Source organism: Fusarium phalaenopsidis, assembly GCF_050370095.1.
Source record: "Fusarium phalaenopsidis strain FUZ10S chromosome Unknown contig_32302, whole genome shotgun sequence".
Classification (NCBI taxonomy): Eukaryota; Fungi; Ascomycota; class Sordariomycetes; order Hypocreales; family Nectriaceae; genus Fusarium; species Fusarium phalaenopsidis.
Window position 1 is genome coordinate 5,027,247 of NW_028145405.1, and position 17,497 is coordinate 5,044,743.

Genomic DNA, 17,497 nt, shown 5'->3' on the forward strand with positions numbered 1-17,497 from the left:
CCCAGTAAACCGGTTTTTCTAATAGGAACGTACTTTCTTTTTCTAAATAGGATAGAGTGCTCCCCCGCTTTGGACGACATCTGACAACTAAACTTACATCGCACAACATGGCGACGACAACGTTGACAACGAGAGTGCGCCTCTTTCGGGCTTGCACCTTTGGCTTGTGGGCGGTTCAGTTTGGGTTTTTGCTTGGCTCGATCGCTTATTGGGCCTTTTCTGATCCAGCTAGCAAGGACCCTAAAGCAGTACCGTTGGCTTGCTTGATCATCATTTTACCCGGCCTCACCTTAGAAGCCGTTCTCATTCTCAAGACGGCTTCTTACACGCCCTATCTATCTTCACATGTGCAATGGTTCGATACCCTCTTCAGCGAATCGACCCTGGCGCTAGAGATTCTCCACCTGATCTGGCTCACTGTCACCATCGTCGTCTCTCGTGCAGTCTACCTGGACGTGGTTGTCCAGGGAGGCCCCATCCGAGACATCATCAGCTTCCTACGTCAACACCCTCCCTTGACAGACGCAGCACTCGCCCGTATCTGTCTTGTTTATTTTCTTTTGTCCTACGCGAGCTTGATAATCTGGGTCTGGTGGACCGGCTTCGCTGCCATGGTGCGGCGTAGCATCCGTTCGGTCCAGGTACGCGAGAAAGAGGCTTCGGGGGCTTTGATGAGCTCCCCGGACAACAAGGACAATCACGGAAACTAAGGTATCATTGGCATTTTCGTCGCAAAAGCAAATGCTTTATTTTTTTTTCGCAAAGAAAAAAAAATAATTCCTGTATCCCTCCTCTCCTTTTGACCGAATAATTAATTGATTTCATTTCAATCATTGACCCATACCCTTCCTCGTGTGCTCCGGAACCTCCGATGCCATCCAATATTTTCCTCCACTCTGGTCTTCTCCGATTCCCCGAGATGTTGTTGTCGTGTCACAGACACTGACGAATGCAAGTGCAAATGCAGTTTGGCGGTGGTCATTGGTTCAACAAATTGATCCAGCCTTTGAGTTGTACCAGTTCAACCGTTACGCGGGTTCCATAATCTCTCTCTCGTGCATCCTCGCCATCTCTTGCACGGTTGCATGAGATGCTGAGCATGTGATCCAAGCAGCTATCAGCACCTAGGGAGCGACGGGGCTCATCTGGCCGTCAATCATGCTGTCGTTCCTTTGGGGAGGGCTCGCATCCTTGGGCTGGATGGTGTCGAGCTGGGACTGGGGCATGGCGGCCTTCTCATGGGCGTGGCCGTGGAGGCCGAGACGGTGGTGACGAGCCTTCTCGAGGTCATCGTCGTCCTGGCCTGGGTTGGCAGTCTGGTACTCGAGCCACTTGAAGGTCTTGTAGCATCCAAAGGCCAGGAAAGAACCCATGAAGGGTCCGAGCCAGTAGATCCAGTGGTAGCCGACAAACTTGGTGACGACGGCAGGACCAAACGAACGGGCAGGGTTGATCGAGGTGCCGGTCCAGTTGGTGGCGCAGATGTGTGAGATGAAGACAGAGATACCAATACCAATTGGGGCCAGGTAGGTGCTGCGGTGCTTCTCAACAGCGAGGAAGTACACAGTCAGCACCAGCTGAGCAGTGAGGAACATCTCCATAAAGACACCCTGGGCCTTGCTGGTGCCATTTCCGAGTGCGTTGGCAACGAGAAGCGGGCCTGGGGTCAGGCCATCCGTAACGGCCGCAGCTGCAATAGCGGCGACGAGCTGTGTGGGGATGATCAGGAGGCCATTGAGTGGCTTAACAGCACCGACGAGCAGCAAACCGACAGTCACCTTAAAAAGTCAAAGTTTAGCATGTAAGTCCTCGGATCCGCACAATTGCTTCTTTTCTGGCCTGACTTACAGCAGGGTTAAACATTCCACCGCTGACACGGTAAAAGATCCAGACGTTGATGGCGAGTGCCGTTCCAAAGGATGCGGCAATGTACATGAGACTGAAGGGCTCCAGAGGTGCCTTGGGGTCTGAAGGGTTGTTGGTGACGATGGCAGTCTGCGCTCCAATGAAGGAGAGGAGAAGAAACATGAATGTTCCGCAAAACTCTCCTAGGACGATGACGACCGAGTTCCTGGTGGTGGAAGGGATAAGGTGGCCCTGCTCGCCTGGTTGAACTGGGCCATCATGCTCCGTGGAGTAGTTGGACTGGAAAGATGTAAGTCGGGCCATTGCGGCTGATGAAGGGGGGGTTGTTGAGCTGTGTAGAGGCTATTGGGAGTAAAGTGATGGGTGAGGAAGTGCTGCTTGATGAGCCTGTCGAGGGAGGTGGTCATGATGGCGTCCTCGAGGTTATTATATATCTCGAGGAAAAGAAAAGGGTAGCCACACAATCTCAGCTCATGGGGCCCATCATTCCTCCATCAGGACAACCTTGGACCTACCTGTCAGCCAAGAGGCCCTTAGTCCCTGATACACCGTCGAGGGGTGGGCAGTGACACGGCCACGGCCACGATGGGTCCCCAGCCTGACTCCCTCCCACAGTGGTGTCACGACTGAGCTGCAAGTCCAATCCTTCCCTCTCTGTCTTTCTTGCAGGACCGCATCTGACAAGGTTCCTGGGTGTTCTCAAGAGACTCCATTGCTGTGCTCTGCCGGAGTCTGCGTGCCCGACTGAGCTGAAGGTGCTCCGAGAAGACCCCGCGATGCTTTATCCAAGGCCGGTTAAGCGAGGCCCATACTCAGCTCGGGGATGCCTCTCGACACTGTTTGGGAATACGGGACCCTGATTGACCTTTTTCCTCTTGCTGCTAAAAGAGGCGTTCTCCGACACGCCCTCGGGAGAGGGACACTATGCCCTCTTGGCTCTTCAGCCCGTGACGAAGCATATTCATCCAAGACTGTGGTCCCCCATGTGGCAAAGCGCCAGCCCATGACATGGATGGATTGCTTTTTGAAAGAGAGAGACAGACAATGTGTGGAGAGAGGGACCTGTTGTGACCCCCGGTCTCTGCATATGAACTTGATGAATCGAGACCACGCCATGGTCTCTGGCAAAAGAATGCATGCAGTTGCGTTGCGTTGCTCCTCGTTCAACCCCCTGCGGACCCCGACGGTTGGAATGTCTCGGAGCCGGGGGGTGTGCGCGTTAGCACAACGGAAGGTTTTTTTTACTCGGTTCGAACGATCGACGGTCCCCGCATGTGCATGAGAAAAGTGATAGCACATATCAAATGGGCGAACCGGGCTTGCATGAGATGAATGGCTTACCTGCCGCCCATTCGTGCTATTGCCGGAAGCTAGTCTTGTCTCAGTCCAAGAGTGTCAACGGGGGACCCGGATGCACCACTCCCAGAGCTACCCTACTTGCCCACCATCATCTCGTCTCCTTGTGGCAGTTTGCTTCTGTTAGCTGGTTTGCTCATCATTGAGAGTGTTTACGCAGATGGGTGTCATGGAGAGTTGCGGGACCTTTCCCACCAAGTCAGCTGATGACGCCAAAGGCTTTCAAGCTGTTTGACTCGCGGATTCGGGCAGATACTGCGTCATTGTCGACGAGCTCGTGTTATCTCAGCTCCCATGGTTACTGCACTTACAAAACGGAGTACCCGGAGGGAAGAAAACACACAAAGAGGGAACCCGAAGGAAACCCTAGAAAAGCCCGCTTCCGAAAATGGGATCCATGTCCGGCAACAATGTGGACTCGACACAAAGATCCAAGTTTCTTTTCACAATCTGTCCATCAAAAAGACAACTTTTTTGCCCTCGGGGTTGGGATGTGAGCGCGCGCGTGTCTGGTAGGTTTGAGTTGCGCCAAACGCCGTGATACCACCCCTTGACCCTTGCCTGGTGCAAGATCGTTGATGAGGAGACTACCACTGGGAGTGGAGGGTAGGGGGAGGGGGTGTGGTGTGGTGTGTCTGTCTTTGTTGATGGGAAAAAAGGGACGAGGGCGGGGATACGGGCTGTTGTTGCGAACAAGCGCCCTCCAAAACGCAGATCCGGCACATACGTAGCAGAGCGTCTAACCCCTTCCCCTGTCAGTCACGATTTCTCTTGAGCTATCCCGAGGACTCTCGCGTGAGTGAAGCAGGGATCCCCCATCTTTGCGAGCGCGGGAGCGGGGAGAAAAGATTCGGTGTCGTGCAGTAAAAAAAGGGAGGAGAAGCGACCTGGTCCCCGGTGAACATCTGCGACTACAAGGATAGCATCACCAACATATCCGTGGTATTTGCGTAAGCGAGCCTGGTTTTTGTTGCGCTGTCTCTATTGAAGAATTTTTTATGTCTTCGTCATGGATTGTGCTGTTTGTCAATTGACGTGCCCGACTTACACGCGCGCACACGGCACAGTAAAGTTGTGCCGCGGTACAGATTGCCTTTCGTCTCCTCGTGGATATCAACGACACGGCATAAAAGAATAAAAAAGTAAATTTTGTGGCTTTGTCTGGTGTCACATACCCGAAATATCGAATTTGGTATGTCTCAGTGCTGTCAACTCAGATGGGATTCTACTCCGGACCCCGAGGCGGGCTGAAGTGAAGGGTGATGATGACCTGGCCTCAATAGTTCTCTCCTCATCAGCAATAGTCTCTATGCTGGCATATGCAGTCAGTCACCGGCACGCCCGATTATTGAGGCGAGACCGTTTTGTATCTTACTGCGGGGAATCAAGTGATAGTTGTAATCAAGATGGCGCAGAAACGGGCATAGACTGAGGGTTGGATCGCAGCTGTCCTGGAACATGGCGCTTCTGGGTCCATCCAATTCGCTGGCCTCACAGGTGACCAAGTCAGCAGAGACCAATTTTTTCTATTCGACAACAGAAAAACAAGGCTTTGAGATAGAAAAGCCATTTTCTTCCACTCAGCCTGGGCGTATCGTCCCAAGCAAATCTCGCATACGGGGCTGGCGTGGTTGTGGCCAACGAGGAATCTAGGTCGGCGCCTGAAACGCGGCTTTGCTTGCGTGGACGGCATGCAGCATCAACATGTTGAGAGGGCACAGCGTTCTGCGAGTAGTCGAAAGTAGAAGATACGCATTCCAGCCTGATGAGTGAGGGGCGGTCCCCCCTTCTGTCGAGGATGTGTCGAGTTGATAGAAGCTGAGGAAATTCCTTTGGGGGATATGATCGACAGTCATGGGGATATATACAGCGTGATGGGCCATCTGCCGGCATCGGGGCCAAGGATTCACTCTGAGGATATCGGGCCACAAAACTCTCACAAAAACCGGGCAAAGGAACAAAGCTTGGGCCGGTCTGAGGTCGAAGGGCACAGAGCGGGTAGGCCCGTCCTCAGCCTGCATCTCGGGTGTGGAGATCTACAATGCGGGAGCGTGGCATCGAGGGATTCTTGTTTCGACTATGGAGCCTATCACGACAGCCTTCTAGGTCATGGATTAGACGCGGCTCTGCCCAGTTTCTTTGCTGTTGGTTCAGGTTTCTTCTGCCTCCCTACCTTAAATCGTTCGGATGAAACCTGGCCCTTCTGTGCATACGCTTTCTTTTTCTTCGAGAAGAAGAACCCCGGATCCTAGCCTTTCCCTTCTGCTGTCCGACAACTTATGCCAACTCGTTCTGCAAGGACTCTTTGGCGGCCCACCGCTCAATGTTCTCAACTTGCTGCTCATACCAAGACCCCAACGTCCCCTCCTCTACGTATCCCATGTGAGGTGTCAGAAGCACCTGGCTCGATCCGTCACGGCCCCAGGTCTTGCTCCGCCACTCGCTATCGGCCGGGAGAGGCTCGGGGTCGAAGACGTCAAGCGCGGCGCCTCGGATTCTCCCTGCCTTGAGGTGGTCGAGAAGATCTCGTTCCACGACGAGGGGACCCCGCGATGTGTTGACGAAAAATGACGATATCTTCATCTTGGCCAAGTCCTGCGAGGTTATCATGCCCCGTGACCTGTCAGAGAGCACGACATGAAGTGAGATCACGTCTGCGCTGCTAAACAGCTCGTCCCGACTGACTGCCTTGAAGGTCTTGACGCCGTCCCGGTCTTCCACAGCAAGTCCGGCCTCCCTGGCCTTCTCATCTGCCGCGTCCTGGGTGAGGTTGGTGCTCCACGCAATAACCTTCATGCCGAACGCGACGGTCATGATCCTCGCGACGTTGGCCCCCAATCGGCCGAGTCCGACGACGCCCAACGTCTTTCCCGAGAGCCCAGTTGCGAAACCCGTCTGCCAGGCTCCGTCCTTGACGGCGGCGTCATCCCGGGCGACACCTCGGGCGAGGGCAAGGATCAGGGTGACGCAGTGCTGCGTGGTGCTGTCGGTCCCAACCGTCTTGGTGTCTGCTCGGAGTTTATCCACCGTGCCAGCAACTGGGATCCCACGTTCTTTGAACGCCGCCAGGTCCAGGGATCGGTTGCGCAGGCCCGTTGAGAGCAGGAGCTTGAGTGCTGGCAGGCGGGCGATCAGCTCGGCGGGGAAGGGCGTGCGCTCTCGCATGCAGCCTACAGTATCTTGTTCAGCCACCTGTTCTTGGACGCGCGCACGGAAGATGAAGACGGCCGCATACAGATCACGTCGAATGGCTGGAGCCTCTCAACCAGCGCATCCTTGCCAGGCTGCGGATTGTCCGGGTGGTTGTAGGGCAGCAGCGTGTCCTTGATGGAGACGACGTCGTACTTTGCCGAGTCCAACTTTTCAAAGTAGGGGTCTGCAAGACCTTGGTAGTCATCCAGGATGGCCACTTTAATCGGAGCCATTGTGAGTGAGTGAAATATCTTGTTGGTGATGATGATGGGGTTGCTCCGATGCAGGAGGTGTCCGGGATAAAGAGTTATCCAGGCACAGTGGTTAGTCGGCAAGCACTGTGTAGAGAGTCACTCAGCGACGGGATACTATCTTGGGAACAAAGATGGAGTCTTCCGTTTGTACAAAATTCAACAAACATCTCATTCTTTTGTATCGAGGTCTTCAGGTTGATTACCAATCTCATGAGGGGACAATTCGTCGAGTCACTAGCCGAGGTGGATAGCCGACTTGAGGCCGGATAGTATTTCGGCACCACACAAGACTCAACTTGGAACTGTTTGATACAATATTCCCCTCACTCATAAACTTCGAACAATTGTAAGAGACTCAATGGTTTCGTCTTTTTATCCAAGAGACAGAGACACACACTTTCACATCTTGCTCGGCATCCTCATGGCACCATCCAACCGTATCACGACGCCATTCAACATGACGTTCTCAATAGCCTGCCGCGCCAGCTGCGCAAACTCGGCCGGTTGACCCGCCCTCCTGGGGAACTCCATTGCACCCTCCAAACTCTTCCTCACCTTCTCGGGCATCACGCTGGTCATACGGCTCTCGAAAAGACTCGGCGCGATGGTGACGACCCGGACTCCGTAGCGGGCCAGGTCCCGAGCCATTGGCAGCGTCATGGCAGTTACGGCGCCCTTGCTCGCAGAGTAAGAAACTTGGCCCTTCTGGCCGTCAAACGCCGCCGAGGATGCGACCATGATGACGACGCCGCGCTCTTCGTCGGATCCTTCAGGCTCCACCTTTGCGATATGCTCCAGAGTCTGGCGCACCAGGTCGATTGTTCCTCGAAGGTTCACGTTGAGCACAAAGTCGAAGTCGTCGAGGCTAAAGGCATTGCCCTTGCGGTCGAGAATCTGGCCGACGATCAGTCTAATCAGCCACGTTCACAGTTCCTGAAAAAAGAAGATCTTTACCGTGGCAGGAGTTGAAACACCAGCTGCAGGAATCACGCCCCCCAGAGGCTTCCCCATCTCCTTGGCCCACTTGACGGCGCCTTGCACGGCGCTTGCGATGCTCTCTGTTTCGAGCACGTTACACACAAAGAACTTTGCCGAAGAGGAGAGCCTCTTCTCCAATTCCTCTCCGCTCTCCTCGTTCATGTCGAAAATGGCCGCATTGCCGCCATTCTTGCAGATTTCCTCCACACAAGCCTGGCCGAGGCCGGATGCTCTACAAGCGGGTCAGCGACATGTGAAAAGACTGATGTGAGTACTTACCCTCCAGAGACGATGAATGTGCGGCCTTGGATCTTCATGGTAAGTGATTTCAGTATTTGCAACTATGAGAGAGTGAAAGTAAGAACGGTTGTTTGTTGATGATGATCGAGGGATGTAATGCTGGTTTGACAAGTCCGGGCGCAACGTGGGGAATCCGGGGGTGGCTGGCCGAGCGTGCCTCGGCATCTGGAGCCATCCCTGCAAGCGGCTTTTCAGAAGCAACGACATTTGATCGCACTAAGAATGATAAGATCAATACCAAATAGCATTTCTATGATATTAGATGCTCTTATGTTTAGTTTCCATTTCTTCTGGGATGTAGAAGATGTGCAAAATCCCATATCTCGATGGTTTGTGGTGACGTCACGGCCATTCGCCATTAGCAAGTTCATGCTCTGAAACCGCTCTCGTCTGGTGTAAGTCACCAGTGACAAATCCCAAGGGGATTCGCACCCACATCAATGTTTTATCATCATAGGCAATAACCGCCCTAGAAGATGCTGAAAGAAGAATAATATAGAACCCATATCTTATCTCAGGTAATTGATGGCCTCTGCAAGATGGCAATGACCTCTTCCTTGCAAACAGGTACTTACCCTTGAGCGCTCTGTTGAAGAAGAGAAGGTAAAAGTGAAAGGGCCAACCATGAGCTATAAGTCAGATCCAATAGCGTATGACACTAGAGATATTTCATTATTGAACAAACATGATTTGACAAGTTTGCTTCTATCTGCAGCATCATTTGTTTTTGCACTGCTGGGTTCATTATGCTGTGTGCAGGCCGTATGGAGAAGAGAGCAGCGTCATCCCTGAGCAAGGTTGGAGAACGACCGAAATCCCAGCACGCCTCTAGGCTTCAATTTTTAGATAGGCAATTGACCGATATTTCGAATTCGCCATAATGGTGTATCGGAAATTGCGGCGAGCAGGCCTGCACCGTATTCACCAAGGAGTTCACAACTTACCCACCACTGTAGCCCACCAAGAATGACAATCATGTAATTGTACGCGAAGGGGGCTCTGCAAGCAGGATGACGAGCTGGGAGTGTAATAGAAAGAAAGTGAATTGCTTGACTCTGGGCCTCTAAGCTGTCTTCTCAACGTGTACCTCTCGCTGGTGCCCGTTGACAACATCGGCCAGAGTTAGGCAGCGTCTTGTGTCTAGAACCCAGGCTTCTGCTGCAATATAAACCAAACTTGTTGCCTGAGATCGGATCTTAATTCTTCTCAACGTGTTTATGTCCATTTGGTATGCTCGTCTTGTCTTCCGTATTCATTCGCCAACGCTCCCGTCTTCTTGCCTTCCGATCACCCACTGTAAGTGAAAAGCGCTGGGTTGTTGCCTGGTGCACTTGAGAGGATATTACAAAAATAACGCCTCAGATCTATCGACAGCTGTCGGCCGTAATCAGGCCTCGAGAGACTCTTGATACCGTTGGCAGGTAGCCTGATCTTTCATCATTGACGAAAAGGTAAGCAGCCCAGTAGGGGCCAGCAACACTCCACCGGAGTGTCCAGTGAAGATGTTGCCAATCCTCTGAACATCCTCTCTTGCTTCTTAAGGCCCCCCATCCATGGGGGATGCAGTGCCGACAAGTGTCACCAGCTGAGGAAATGATGTGCAGAGAGACGGGATAATGAACTTTATAGGAACGGCAAGACTTTCTATGAATTCGGGCCAAGTAGAGTCAAGCTTTTCATCAACAAGCTTCAACAAAAGCCAATTTGTCAATCCGGTTCCTGCATGACAACTCCCAAAGTTTCTCTAACTACGCCTCAGAAATGCATTTTGAGTTTTGTCCAGGTGATGATAGCAGTTGGTTCGCCTTCTCGGTGAAGCTCAAGATATTCGGAGCTCGGTAATGACGATACGCGTATTGTGGTGTTATCTCGAATCTCCCCACTCCAGCGTCACCTGCGCTGAAGCGAGCAATGACGCTATCTACAGGGGCTTGCTGTAGGCGACCCACCCCCTGTTCACCGGGCAGGCCGCCAACGACGGTAAACATCCATGGATTTTCCAGGGTTCGCATTGTCGTCGGGTCTTTGGATTCGACAACCACACACCAAAAAAAGACGAGGCCGCCTGTCCCCTTCTTTGCCTCCTACATCTAACCGCTAAACCGATCACCTATTAATCCTTAATCGACTCTGCTTCACCGCGACGAACTCGTTCCTCTCCCCGCGACCGGACCGAGACTACATGCGACATCGTTCGACCGCCTGAAACCTATCCGCCATTGAAATCCGCCATCTCGTCATCCGCCCAGCGCAGCGCCGCCGCAATGACCAGGCCTCGCCGGCACTCCGGCGCGAGCGAGGAAAGCTCGGGGACCGCCCGGGAGCAGGTAGGCGAGCCGGAGAGCACACAAAGTATGCGGCACGGCTGACCGTGATTAAAGGAGCTGGGGAGCATGTATGATTATTTGGCCAAGATCATATTGCTTGGGCCCAGTGGAACGGGAAAGTGCGTCATCCTCAAAGATAACCGGTGAACGAAGCAGCCATCGCAGATATGGTGACGGACGGCATGCCGTGTGTGCGAAACTTTGGCTGATCAGTTGCGCGGATTTACAGATCATGTTTATTACATCGCTTCGTCAAGAATGAGTGGAGGGTCCTATCGTCGCAAACTATCGGTGTCGAGTTTGCGACCAAGATCATCAAAGTCGGTACTGGATCGCGGCGAAAACGAATCAAGCTCCAGGTGCGCTCACCGCAACCACGATTACACAACTCGACACAAAAGACTGACTGGATCATAGCTCTGGGATACTGCCGGCACCGAACGATTCCGATCCGTTTCTCGCTCATACTATCGAGGCGCCGCGGGCGCTATCCTCGTCTACGACTTGACCTCGCATGCTTCGTTCCGCGGCCTACAACCCTTTATCAACGATGCCCGAGCCCTCGCATCCCCGAACCTCAGCGTTCTGCTTGTGGGAAACAAGCTCGATCTCACCGATCCGCTTATCGATACTAGTCTCCCGCCACCTACACCGACAAGTTTCACCTCGAACTCGACCATAACCCCCGGCGCTGGTGGGAGCTCCTACACGAGCACAGCTACGGGTAGAGATCGTGGTGCATCCATCAGTGCCGGCACTCAGCAAAGAGCTACTGTTGCCCCCGAGGGCAGGGAGGTTACGCGGGCTGAGGCTAGCCGATGGGCCAGCACGGCAGGGATATCAGTGGTGACGGAAGCGAGCGCCTTCAACGGCGAGGGCGTCGACGAGATCTTTGGCAGATTGGCGAGGATGATCCTGACAAAGATCGAACTTGGAGAGATCGACCCCGACGACCCAGCCAGCGGGATCCAATACGGCGACAGCGGCGGCTGGAATACTGCCAGCGACGGAGGCAGCATTAAGAGCTCTATGACGGGAGCCACAGTGGACGATGGTCTTAGTGGGCTCAGGAGGAGACGCAAGGGTAAGGGCCGGACGCAGAACTGGGGCCTGAGGGAGTGGGAGGAGGTGTTTACGCTGAGCAACCGGCGTAGAGGCGGCGGCTGCTGTTGATGAATGGTTTTTTCTTCTTCTTTTCCTGTTCGGAGCTCATGGGTTCATGGATACGTCACTTTTGAAACGGGGCTGCATGATTAGGCCGGCAGTGTTTGGGAATATTGTTTTTTTCTTGTCAAAGCATTCATTCGTTTGGCGTCGGGCATAGACCGAGCAAGCAGCTTTTCTGCAGAGGGTGTTTAAGTTCAAGGTTGATCTGAGGCTTCATCGGCCTGGTTGTCGACGAGGTATTCGGAGGGTCTAATTCGGTACATAGGTAGCTACGATAATCATGTTGAAATCATGGAGCTTCTGCGGCTGGTTTGTGAGGTATCCTGATGCAAGGCAAGTCTGGTGCTTGCGTGGGTTCCAGGCACGGCGAGGTCAAACTTCTCTGTCGAACCCTGTTGTGCTTCCTTGAAGACATGCCGTTGACTCATTTCTATTCTGCATGTCTGGCCGAATTTATGGCACAGCCTCTGTTGAAAAACTTAAACACTGACGAGCATATAACGGTCAATATCTGGCGACCGAGATGCCCCCATTTCTCTCTCACCAAACAACACTTCAAAAGGAAGCTCATCAGTTAACCCAGACCACTTCAACAAATTCCTGAACAAACACTTCACCTACGGTTAATTCTTTCAACTCTTACCATCTCCAGCAATGAACACAACAGAAGTGACTATAATGACAATTACTACAACAACAACGACTCAACCAGTCCCCCCAAGCCCAGAGGAACAGAGGGGATATTACTACGGCCTGCTTTCTCGGCCAAGGCTCGTAGCCCGGTCCAGCACAACTCCTTGGGTGCGCAAACGCGGTAGAGAATCAACTCTTGGCAAGTCACTTGGGCTCGTCGGAAGAAATCGCCCAATGATTGATTTATGGATCGACTATACCAGCACTCTCCGGCAGAACATCAGCGCAATACTCAGAGGCATCGACTGGACAGCCCTCGAGTTGCTCCGTATTCGATACGACAGAACATACTGGACAAGAGAGGAGTTTGAGCAGCCTGTTACGCTCATGATCACGGTCAGAAAGGATTCGACGTCTTGGGCGCATGCATATGCAGTTGTCATAGCGTGTCGCGCTGTTATTGTGGAGTGTGGTATACACGATGTCCATGTCGAGGTAAAGCAGCCTTGGGATGCTGAGCTTTGTCTGGTCGGATTGTCAAAGCTATGGATGGACTGCTCCAAGTAGGCATACAGTTTACAAAGATCTCTAGATGCCCACCCTGGAAGATTGAAGCTGCTTGGTTGGTATGGTACCAAGTAGCAATATGTACAACTAAACACAACCAATAAATTTTGAAGGGCTTTTCAAGTTCAAAATTGGCTTGTTTCTACTAAATTATCAATGATCTGAGAAATATGGTTTGGTTGTTTGGCGGGTACCTATCCATTTCGTCTCTTGAGAGTTCAGGCGGCGCAACCGAAACGGCTCGTAATGTGAATGAATACCAGTTGCGGTTTGAACTGGAGTACATAATACATATTTCAACTCTATTTAGCCGCTCGATTGCATACGCCCAGGCACAGGCCAAGTGGAATCACTAACCGCAGTGGGCAGAGTTTATGGAGCTTCCTGGGCTTGACGGGACGTCGGATACACGGCGCGGCGATGCGGGAGAGCTCCATATATGCATCATCGAGGGCAAGGATTCCAGTTGTAGCAAGCAATTGAGATGGAGGAATGTCGGCCAGCCAAGAGGCCCATTGACAGGTTGTACCAGCCACCGAGGGGATTTATTGGATGTCTTTTTAGTTGATGTCTTACGAGGATTGTCCGTCACGGCTCGTCTCCAGCAACAACCCCTCATCCTTCCTTCCTTCCTTCGTCGCACATGCCGGCTAAAACGCAGGAGGCATCAATCATCGGATCACAAGTTGGATCATCACATTCTAGCTTGGACCTTTAATAGCTCACCTCGACTCTTCATCCGTTCACCTTTATTTCTTCTTCTCGCCTCCTACGTATTCCATCATCCTTCGTGATACAATTGCTCCTCCATCATGGGTCCCCGCACAGTTGCCCCAATTGACCAGAACTGGCAGTTCAAGCAGGCGAAAGACGACGATGCCTCTTATTTATCCGTCGCCCAGTTCCCGACAAACGTTCATCTAGACCTCCTGCACCACGGCAAGATTCCTGACCCTTTTATCGGCAAGAATGAGAACGAGGTCCAATGGATTGGCGAGACCGACTGGGTCTACAGGACCACCTTTGCCAGCCCCAAAGTCGCCGATGGCGCAAAGGCAGTTCTGGCCTTTGACGGTCTCGACACTTTTGCTACCGTGAAGCTGAACGGCGCCAAGATCCTGGAGACGGACAATATGTTTACTTCGGATCGTGTAGATGTCACTGAGACCCTCAAGACTGATGGCGAGAACGAGCTTGTTATCACGTTTGACAGCGCCTACCTAAAAGGCTGGGACTTGGTGGATGAACATCCGGAGCACAAGTACCGGTGCTGGAATGGCGACTTTTCGAGACTGCCTGTTCGAAAAGCGCAATACCACTGGGTAAGTTGTAAAAAACTCACCATGCTTCGTATTTCCTAACATAATATACTAGGGCTGGGATTGGGGCCCTGCCTTGCTCACCTGTGGTCCATGGAAGCCCATTAACCTGGAAGTTTACGAATCACGCATCTACGACCTGCACGCCCAGGTCGAAGTTGAGGAATCACTCAAGACCGCCACAGTTGTTGTCCACGCAGACGTTGAGGGGAAAGCATCACAGGCTCAATTGGTTGTCACCCTCGATGGAAAGGAGGTTGCATCAACAACCACCGATGTTAAGGACACGAAGGTGTCGACAATCTTCCACATTCAAGATCCCGCCCTCTGGTATCCTATCAGATACGGAAAGCAGCCCCTCTACACTATCCAGGCTACGCTGCTTGAAAACGAGACCGAGGTTGACACTACTAGCAAGAAAATCGGTCTTCGCAAGGTTGAGCTCGTCCAACACGAACTTGAAGGGCAGCCTGGCACGAGCTTCTTCTTCCGAGTCAACAACATTCCTGTCTTTTGCGGCGGAAGCAACTGGATCCCCGCTGACAACTTCCTTCCTCGCATTTCCAAGAAGAGATACTATGACTGGGTCGACCTTGTGGCAGAGAGCAACCAGTTCATGATCCGCGTCTGGGGCGGAGGCATCTTCGAGTCGGACTTCTTCTATGATGCCTGCGACGAAGCCGGCATTCTCGTCTGGCAGGACTTTCTGTTTGGGTGCGGAAACTATCCCTGCTGGTCTGAGCTGCGCAAGTCGATTGACCGTGAAGCCCGAGAGAACATCAAGCGGCTGCGCCACCACCCTTCCATTGTCATCTGGGCTGGCAACAATGAGGATTATCAAATTGCAGAGTCAGAGAAGCTCACATACAACCCCGAAGACAAGGACCCCGAGAGCTGGCTGAAGACCGACTTCCCGGCTCGTTATATCTACGAAAAGATTCTTCCAGAGGCATGCAGCGAGGTTAACCCTGGTTCCATCTATCACTTTGGTAGCCCTTACGGTGGACATGACACTACTGATCCTACCGTTGGAGATATTCACCAATGGAATATCTGGCACGGCGCTCAGAGACGATATCAGGATTTCGACAAGCTCGTCGGTCGATTTGTGTCCGAGTTTGGCATGGAAGCTTTCCCAAACATCAAGACTATCGACTCATACCTGTCCAAGGGCAAAGACGACCCCGAGAGATTCTACAGCTCGTCCACTATTGACTTTCACAACAAGGCCGACGGCCAAATTCGCCGCCTAGTCATTTACCTGGCTGAGAACTTCCGCTATACCCAGGAGCCGCTTGAATACTACGTCTACTGCACTCAGCTGATGCAAGCAGAGTGTCTCGCATCGGCATATCGACTCTGGAAGCGTCAGTGGCAGGGTCCCAAAAAAGAGTATTGCAGTGGCGCCCTGGTCTGGCAAATCAATGACTGCTGGCCTGTTACATCCTGGAGTATTTGCGACTATTACCTGCGACCGAAGCACGCGTATTACACCATCAAGCGCGAGATGGCCCCAGTGACGATCGGCATGACGCGTACTGAGCATCAACACCCCAGGAGCAAGCACACACGGGTAGATATTGATACCAAGATCCAAGTTGAGATCTGGGGCAGCAACCTTGAGCTTGAAGATGTGACGGCAGACTGCGTCGTCAAGGCCTGGGATATCGAGACTGGAAAGGAGACTTACTCCAAGACGGTATCTCCATCCTTTATCCTCCCGAGCAACCGCTCAACCGAGATTGCAACACTGGAGGTGCCAGTTGAAACGCCTAACGCTGGCCTCGAAGCCCGCACCGTTGTCGCTTCGTACCTCTACCAGAATGGGAAGCAAATCGCACGCTATGTGAACTGGCCAGAGCCACACAAGTATTCGCCTCTTCAGAAGCCCCAGAACCTCCGGGTTGAGCTCGTCGATAGAGCCAGCGCCGTAGAGGTAAGTGCCGAGGTGCCAGTCAAGGGACTTGCATTGGAGTGTGAGGATGATGGAGTTCGGTTTGCCGACAACTTGGTGGATCTTGTTCCGGGCGAGATTGTGCGCATCGGCGTAAAGGGGGCAGTAGAGGCGACTGTCATCACAACGCAGTATTTGGGACTGCACTACTAATGCTTGATCTAATGCGATGGCTACCTGTTCGATGGGATCATGAAATTGACTGCGATTGAGTTAAACATGACGTGTCGAAGAATATGCCTGATCTAATTGTGCTCCCCTGCGTAATGGTGTTGCACTTGGTTGGAGACTAGATTCAGGAGAACTGGTCTATACACGACTGTTTCATTCAAGAAAGAGTACGCCACTCTCAGACTAGCCAACCAAGTAAAACTGTAACTTCCAGAGGACAACAAAAATGGACGAAAAATGGTTAGTAACTGGCTCGGGGCGGAAAGGTTTCAAAGTTGTCGAGTTTCGAGATAGGGGTGCGCGATGCAATCTTGGTAAAACCTAGCGACAAGAAGAACCAACCAAGAGGCCTCAAGTTTATGATTCATTCACATCACCATGAGGTGATTGGCAAAATATGAACTCAAAACTGGTACTATTCGGTGGTGGTCTCACTATCAAGTCCAAACACTCATGACACCAACATGTCCCGCTCGCTGTTCACGAACACTACAACGCTACAAATCCCCTTAAGCCTCTGGAAGCTCATCACGGGTAATAACCCAGAGTTTCTTGGAAAACGGCCCCTTTGAAGTCCAAGTGATGTGCATCCCAGAAGTCAACCCAATAGCATCTCCAGCCTTGAAGCTGTGCTTGGCACCGGTCGCCGTCTCGACAACATCCACCTCTCCCTCGAGGAGCAAGATGGTCTCATCACCTAGAACACCAGTGTATGGGGTCCTGAGTGTGCCGTCCTCGCCAACGTCGGACCCCGCGATGCCCTTGCCCGAGCGCCAGACACCACTCAGCATAGTGCCAGTGGAACCGCCGCTCTTGACAAAGTACAACTCTCCGGCCACGAGGTCTCCCTCCTTGGGCTCTTTGAAGTGGTAGTCTGTCCACTCGGTGGGGTTATCGCTGACGTGGTTGATCTGGAGGGAAGTAGGCGGGTTGGGGGTAGTTTTGGTGCCGTTCCAGATGCACCAGTACTTCTTGAAGAAGGGGGCGTCAATCTCCCACTGAACCTCAAGCCCCTTAGGAGAGCTGACAATGGTGCCGGGTCCGATGTGATGCTTCTCACCCGTGGAAACGACGGTAAGAGTAGCAGAGCCGTCAATAACACAGGCCAACTCATCTCCCAGGGGTGACGAGTAGGTGAGCTTGTGGGAACCGTCAGAGCTCGCCCCTGGAGAGGTAGGACCGGTTCTCCAGAAGCCAGACGACAAGTTTCCAGAGGTGCCAAAGGCTCGGGCGATTGTAACTTCGCCGTGGACTTGTTTGCCTAGCTTGGGCTCTTCCCACTCAAAGGGGGTCCATTTGCTGGCGGGAGGGACTTGCTTGCCGCCGTGGACGATGTGAGTAGTGGGTTGGGCCATGATGTCGAGGTTGTGGTATTTGGTAAAGAGTTGAAGTCTCGAGTTTTATTTAACGAGG

The 17,497-nt window shown here is 52.6% G+C and overlaps 6 protein-coding genes across 6 annotated transcripts; 2 read left to right on the forward strand and 4 right to left on the reverse strand.

Annotated features, from left to right (window-relative positions):
• Positions 1 to 1,124: 1,124 nt before the first annotated feature.
• On the reverse strand, positions 1,125 to 2,169 carry LRP88_08905 (aquaporin-like protein; the record flags this gene model as incomplete). Its single annotated transcript, XM_083245402.1, has 2 exons — positions 1,125 to 1,778; positions 1,849 to 2,169. The coding sequence occupies 2 exons, from the start codon at positions 2,167 to 2,169 to the stop codon at positions 1,125 to 1,127; spliced, it is 975 nt and encodes a 324-aa protein (XP_083099896.1).
• Positions 2,170 to 5,499: 3,330 nt separating this feature from the next.
• LRP88_08906 (D-isomer specific 2-hydroxyacid dehydrogenase) lies at positions 5,500 to 6,647 on the reverse strand (the record flags this gene model as incomplete). The annotated part of the gene is made up of 2 exons (XM_083245403.1): positions 5,500 to 6,392; positions 6,458 to 6,647. 2 exons carry the CDS (start codon positions 6,645 to 6,647, stop codon positions 5,500 to 5,502), a joined length of 1,083 nt encoding a protein of 360 aa, XP_083099897.1.
• A 420-nt stretch (positions 6,648 to 7,067) lies between these two features.
• Positions 7,068 to 7,963, reverse strand: LRP88_08907 (uncharacterized protein; the record flags this gene model as incomplete). Its single annotated transcript, XM_083245404.1, has 3 exons — positions 7,068 to 7,562; positions 7,623 to 7,878; positions 7,926 to 7,963. The coding sequence occupies 3 exons, from the start codon at positions 7,961 to 7,963 to the stop codon at positions 7,068 to 7,070; spliced, it is 789 nt and encodes a 262-aa protein (XP_083099898.1).
• Positions 7,964 to 10,210: 2,247 nt separating this feature from the next.
• LRP88_08908 (P-loop containing nucleoside triphosphate hydrolase protein) lies at positions 10,211 to 11,446 on the forward strand (the record flags this gene model as incomplete). Its single annotated transcript, XM_083245405.1, has 4 exons — positions 10,211 to 10,273; positions 10,328 to 10,392; positions 10,503 to 10,632; positions 10,691 to 11,446. The coding sequence occupies 4 exons, from the start codon at positions 10,211 to 10,213 to the stop codon at positions 11,444 to 11,446; spliced, it is 1,014 nt and encodes a 337-aa protein (XP_083099899.1).
• A 2,006-nt stretch (positions 11,447 to 13,452) lies between these two features.
• LRP88_08909 (glycoside hydrolase superfamily) lies at positions 13,453 to 16,066 on the forward strand (the record flags this gene model as incomplete). The annotated part of the gene is made up of 2 exons (XM_083245406.1): positions 13,453 to 13,962; positions 14,015 to 16,066. The coding sequence occupies 2 exons, from the start codon at positions 13,453 to 13,455 to the stop codon at positions 16,064 to 16,066; spliced, it is 2,562 nt and encodes an 853-aa protein (XP_083099900.1).
• Positions 16,067 to 16,593: 527 nt separating this feature from the next.
• LRP88_08910 (uncharacterized protein) lies at positions 16,594 to 17,439 on the reverse strand (the record flags this gene model as incomplete). The annotated part of the gene is made up of 1 exon (XM_083245407.1): positions 16,594 to 17,439. The coding sequence occupies one exon, from the start codon at positions 17,437 to 17,439 to the stop codon at positions 16,594 to 16,596; it is 846 nt and encodes a 281-aa protein (XP_083099901.1).
• Between the last annotated feature and the right edge of the window lie 58 nt (positions 17,440 to 17,497).